The sequence below is a fragment of the Quercus suber genome, unplaced genomic scaffold, assembly GCF_002906115.3.
Source record: "Quercus suber isolate HL8 unplaced genomic scaffold, Cork oak 2.0 scaffold_539, whole genome shotgun sequence".
In the NCBI taxonomy this organism is placed as follows: Eukaryota; Viridiplantae; Streptophyta; class Magnoliopsida; order Fagales; family Fagaceae; genus Quercus; species Quercus suber.
Window position 1 is genome coordinate 480,535 of NW_027069987.1, and position 6,092 is coordinate 486,626.

A 6,092-nucleotide genomic window follows, 5' to 3' on the forward strand; every position below is an offset into this window, starting at 1 on the left:
CCATTGCTACTAATCCTGTGTTTCATGCCCGTACCAAACACATCGAAGTTGACTTCCATTTCGTTCATGAAAAGGTTCTCAGACGTGATGTGATGCTTAAGTTCATCTCCACTCATGATCAGTTGGTTGATCTGTTTACTAAAGGTCTTCCTTCTCCTAGGTTCATTTGGCTGACCTCCAAACTCATGTGGAAATTCCCCATTCGTTTGAGGGGGGATGAAAGCCATGGTAGTACTGGAAGCCATTGTAGTATTGGAGGTCTAGCAAGTTCAAATCATGAGGAAGAAGAAGAGGAAGCTCCAACAGCTAAAACAGTGTCGTGCATAAGGCTAGGCAAACATAAAGGAAAATCAAAACAAAACGTTACCGTTTCTCATTAAAAGGAACGGTGCCGTTTTGTGTATGAAACAGATGTTTTCTCATTAATGAGAACGATGCCGTTTCAGTGTAATGTTATTTAACTGTCAATTAGTTAGTAGTTTGTTAGCTGTGGAAGTGCATGTGTGTGAGTTTGTTAGAGCACGTGTGAGATGGTTACTAATCTCCTCCGTGCTCACTATCCCTCACTGTGAATGTATAAATATAGATGGTAGCCTCCATTGTTAAGTGTATTTTGAGAGTTGTATTCAGAGATAATATAATTGAAGAAGTTTCAAAACTATTCTCTCTCTCTGTTTTTCTCTCTTTTCTCTGTTTTCCATTTCTTGAGTTTCTGTGATAAACTCTATAGATATTGGGAGAACTTTTCAGATATCAATCCCCTTTGTATTTCCGAAATGTTTGTTCCATTTAATATCAAGCACTTAGAGACCGTTTGGCTTGGGTGGAAAAGCTGAACGCGTTTGCGTTTCAGCTTTTTTTTTTTTTTTTTTTTTTTTTTTACGGGTTTCAGTTTTTTTACTGTTTATGTACTGTAGCGGCTACTGTTCGTTGAACAGTAGCCGCAAAGTTTGACTTTTCAACTCAAATTTACTGTTCACAGATCCACAATTTTCACTTTTCAGCAATTTTTTCATTAAAAATGGGTCCCACGGTACTATTCACACATTTAAAAATTATTTTGCTACAGTGTTTTCAGTTTTCAGTTTTCAGCTGTATCCAAACAGACCCTTAACTTTTCCAAACATTGAATTTCAGCCGGCAATTCTATGATAGCAGTTTCAGAGACATTAAGATATTCCAAGTTGTTTAATTTACCAATCTCTTGGGGTAACTCACGTAAGAGAAAATTATTTGACGAGTCCAAGAGTGTCAAAGCAGACATCAAAGGGAAGAAACCAGCTGGAAATGTTGTTAACATTGGAACCTTACAAATCATAGTACGGAGATTCGGTAACTGCGTGACATTTTTGCAGAAATGTTCTATGCATGACGGGGAAGAATTTATGAGGACATCTTCTATACTATAATCCCACGAAGACAACCTTTCTACTCCATTCCGTATTCTTAATCCGCGTTCTTCATCTGACTCAGCATCTTTTTTGATGAATATTGCAACCTTGTCTTTACATTCCCACCAGGCCATGTCACGAATCAAACCGTGCATCCTAACGAACTCTTCTGATTCACCACTCTCTAGTAAACATGCACGCTTCAAACTTCTGATTATATATTCTCCGTCACGGTCATATTCATCTAGAAACCTTCCTGCTCTCCAATATTCAATGAGTTCTTCTTTCCTGATGTTATATCCATCAGGGAATAGACAACAATACAAGAAACAAGACTTAAGGGTAGCATTCTGCAGTTTTTCGAAACTAAACTTCAAAGGAAGCAGAACAGAATCCATGCCTGGAAACTCGGAAGGAGTGTTCCTCAATGCGGCTATTTCAGACTCCCAGTCTTCTGGAACCTCCCTACTAGCCATTGCAAGCCCAACAGTGACCAGAGCTAGCGGCAAGCCTTTGCATTCTGCAGCCATATCTTCTGCAAGCTGCTGTATACGTGGATCAGAATTTAAAATGTTTTCACCTACCTTCATCCGAAACAAACGTAAGGCTTCTTCTTGTGCTAAACACTCTACCTTGATATTTTGCTGAGCTCCCATGAGGCCACAAACTTCCTTTAATCGGGTTGTAAATATTACTTTGGACTCATTCTGATCATCTGGAAGAGGAATTCCTACAAGGTTGAGATCAAGCCGTTCCCATATATCATCTAACAATAACAAAAACTCTCTCTTCTAGCCTGCGGCATATTAGCGTGGCATTTTCCTCTGTAGAAACGAATCTAGAGCCTTCAGGGAGACCCAATTTTTGGAGAATTGTATTCTGAATATTTTTCACGTCTGGTTGTTTTGATACTGAAACCAAAATAACTTCAACAAAATCATGACTTAGGCCCAAGAGCAGATTGTTTATTCTGTGAAGGAGGGTCTAGTCTTTCCGACACCTCCGATTCCATATAAACCAATGACTCTCAGACTCTTGTCTTCAATGCATCTCCAGACCTTTTGAAGCATGGGATCTAAACCCACGGTCTCATCCATAGGCTTCTTGTTAACGGAATTATGCATCTTTGCAACCACAACGTTGAATCGACCATTATTCTTCAGCTTTTCTACTTCATCCAGCATTTTTCTTACTCTCTTTCCTAACTTGTAGCTTTGCCAACAGTTTTTGGGACAATAACCTGCGAGACACTTGTTCTGCTCACCATTTCGGAGAGTTTTGCTCACATCTTCTTTCAGTTTCTGTACCTCATCAAACCAGCCAGCCACTTCGCTGGTACGCTTCGCGAGTAGTAATAACTCTTCGGTTTGGACCCTTTGCTGCACATCTTCATATATTTGCATGAGTTGCTCCATAGTAACTTCCAAGGACTTGAGATTTTCTTTCAAATCGCGAATGTGGACTAAACACTTGGACCCAGAATTCCATAGGCACAACCCAACTTCTTTAATGACTTCCACGAACATGCCAGAAGCCATGGCTATGGGTAACTACGAAAACAAATTTTAACGAAAAATGGTCAGCTAAAAGGAGGTGGAAAATGAGAAAAGAAACCGAAAAGAGACTGAAAAAGGGGTTGCTGTGACTTGTGAGTAGAAGAGATGCTACTTTTTTCTTTTCTTCTTTTTCCCTCTCTTTTTGCAGATTAGCTCGTGGCTAGTACTGACTGTTTAGATTCCAAGATTCTAAGAAGATATGCTATTTTGAAATTAATCCTAAATTTCACTATTTAAGAGAACTAAAAAATTTAGAATTTGGATTTTGAAATTATACTGGTTTTTAAGAGCATGTGAATATCTATAACTTATTTTAGGAAATGACATGTGAAGCGCATGGATACAATATAACTTTATAGTACATTTTAAAGGAATTAAGGACATATGAAGTCAAGTGTGGTTTACCTCAATTTTTTTTTTAATTATTATAAAAAGACATCAATTTAAATTGAATCCCATGTAAATACTCGTGCAAAATAGACAATAAAGTAAACAGTTATTTTTTCCCGGGGGGAGAGAGGAATTTTCCTGACTTGATTGTGTGGTCCATCCATGGTTTTGAAAACCAGACAAGAAACCAGGTACTAGTTGGGTCTAGTAAAATTGCCCAAGGTCTGGTTCATTGATTGGTTCGGTTTTTAAACCCAGGGGTCCATTGGCTTAATGAAGATTTATTTTGAAAAGAAAAATTGTTTTTGGAAAATGAGGGTTTTAATAAAAATATCATGATTTTTTTTCGAGAAAAATTCCCTTGGGGTATTAAAAAAAAAAAAAACTCATGAACTTTTTGTGGAAAAATTTCATGAGTTTTGGATGGAAAATTTCCCTTAGTAATTTTTACTGAAAAATTCATATGGGTTTTGAAAATGAGACTTTATGGATCTATTTTTTGGAAAGCTCTTTTGAAAACAATAGAAACTCTTTTTTCTTTTGGTGGAAACCATTTTGAAAAAAAAAAAAAAATTGAAATCACTTTTTTTTTTGAAAATTTTATTGAAATTATTGCAAACAATGCTTAGGGTTATGAATTTACAATGTTAGCTAGCAAGCATATGAAAACCTTTTATTTAAGGACAAATATATATATATATATATATATATATAAACCACATGAACAGTAGCAATATAAGCCCAACAACATAACCAATTATCACACAAAAATCCTATGCTAATTAAAGACATGCATTATGTGCTCCAAATAGTACAAGCATAGATTTAATGAAATATACATCACCATGTTCATATAGTCATATTATTCAATTACATGCTTCAAGGACAAAATATTTGAGGTAGACATCAAAATGGGTAAGGACAGAATGTAGATTGGCCATGCAACAATGGGTAAGCCATGCAAGATTAGGTAGATGTGAGATTTCAAGCATAAATTCAAGCAAGCATCATCAAGTTATATCCATGTAATCAAACATCAATCATCAATCATGTGATTTAACCAATAATCAAAGGAATTGAAATGGGTGTACTACTTATCAAAAAGGGGTAAAGCATATAAAGCAAAGTAGGATAAAAACATATTCATTGTACAGCGGCATTGCTTGATCTCCTCTATAAGGAGATTCAAGCTTTAAATTCCTTTCTTCTTCTTTTTTGGTAACAATTGAATTATGATTTTATATAATAAAAAAATGTAAATGATCACAAAATTGAGTTTCCCGCCAAAGATGGTACTGATCCATATTAGAACCCTCAATTTCACAAGAAAACATTGAAACCCCAAAATGGCCTAACCTTAGTATCAGCAGTCAGATCTTAAATTAATTAAATTCAAACCAATTTTAGTTAAAGGTATCAAGTTCCAACTACTATTTCTGGAGAAAAGAAAAAAGTCACAACTCACAGCTACTTGATTGAAGCATCAATTTCTTTACTGTCCTAATTTCATTTGAAGAAAAGTCCAATTTTGTCAATGAATAAACTCAAAACTGGCCAAAATTCTAACAATAAGCTCAATAGTTTCTGTCAAGACTTAGTCCACTCTCAATTGTGAAAGGAATTTATATCGAAAATTCAGCACTTCTGGGAAAAATCAGGGGCGTTAGAGTATTGTTTAGAGGAGCACAAAGAGTTTAAACTAAGGATCAGAATTTGAACCATTTTTTGACTTACCAAGGGACGAATTTTGAACTGAAAACTTGATTAGTGGATGCACCCTTCCATTGCTCTTCTTAGCACTGTAGGAATCAAATGGCAGCTCTGTTAATTGTTTAATCTGTAGCATGTACCTCAATCTGTATCATGGAAGGAAAGGAAGAAAGGGTAATGCAGGACGGTATATTCTCTTTAGGCGGCTTGGCAGGTTATTCAAACTTGTTTTTTCTGCCAATTTGTCTCCTATCTGTTATTTCCACTAATAATAGATATGAGGGGGTGGGGCCTCTAGCTTTTGAAAATTGTTATTGAACTTAAAAACGGTGGTTGTGTAAAATTGTTATTGAACATAGAAGCCGTAGCTGTGTCAAGTAATTTCATCAAAATATAGAATTTTTTTAAAAAATTTAATTTTAAGAAAAAAATATATATAATTTTTCTTCTCTTATAATTCTTCAGTTAATAAAAATATTAATTTGATTATAATCCAAATTTTATCTTAATTTGATTATGTGGGGGGAGAAAAACCCAACCCAACTTATTGGGCCCAAGGCCCTGAATGAGGAGCACTCTTCGTCCGAGGAAGTGTGACCTTCAGTCAGAGGCCCACGTCAAAAGGGGATGCCTTGAGACAAGCCCGCATACCATCCGAGGAGATGCTCATATGTCCGAGTAGTCCTGCATCTTCGGATCCGAAGAGGCCAGACCCAACACGAGTATGGGAGGTTCAAGCGATTTATTTGACAAGTGTCAAGGGGGAGAGGAACCTCGGACACACATAAAGATAACGGGAGCAGAGAAATATCAAGGAGGCATACTTCAACCACCACATTTAATGCACTGCACCTACCTTCTTGGCCGCATTTATGTGGATAGGACCTCTGAACAGTGCTTTCGCAGCTACCGCCACTCACATAAGGTTAAAAGTGGGGTGATGGGACATGCACTCAAGTGGATGCCTGGATGATAAACAAGTGGACGGAGGAGATGTAAGAAGACAATGCTATATAAGGGAAGGGTGCCTCTGATAGAAGGGGAT

At 36.7% G+C, this 6,092-nt stretch overlaps 1 protein-coding gene across 1 annotated transcript; it reads right to left on the reverse strand.

Moving 5' to 3' along the window:
* Positions 1 to 995: 995 nt before the first annotated feature.
* LOC111992775 (probable disease resistance protein At5g43730) lies at positions 996 to 5,273 on the reverse strand. Its single transcript, XM_065764038.1, has 2 exons — positions 5,072 to 5,273; positions 996 to 2,941 (listed from the first exon to the last, which is right to left on the reverse strand). The coding sequence occupies exon 2, from the start codon at positions 2,045 to 2,047 to the stop codon at positions 1,082 to 1,084; it is 966 nt and encodes a 321-aa protein (XP_065620110.1). The 5' UTR covers positions 2,048 to 2,941; positions 5,072 to 5,273; the 3' UTR covers positions 996 to 1,081.
* Positions 5,274 to 6,092: the final 819 nt, after the last annotated feature.

What these genes read in the sequence shown, in the direction of transcription:
- LOC111992775 (XM_065764038.1), bottom strand. Translation starts at nt 2,047, where the DNA reads ATGGGAGCTCAGCAAAATATCAAGGTAGAGTGTTTAGCACAAGAAGAA.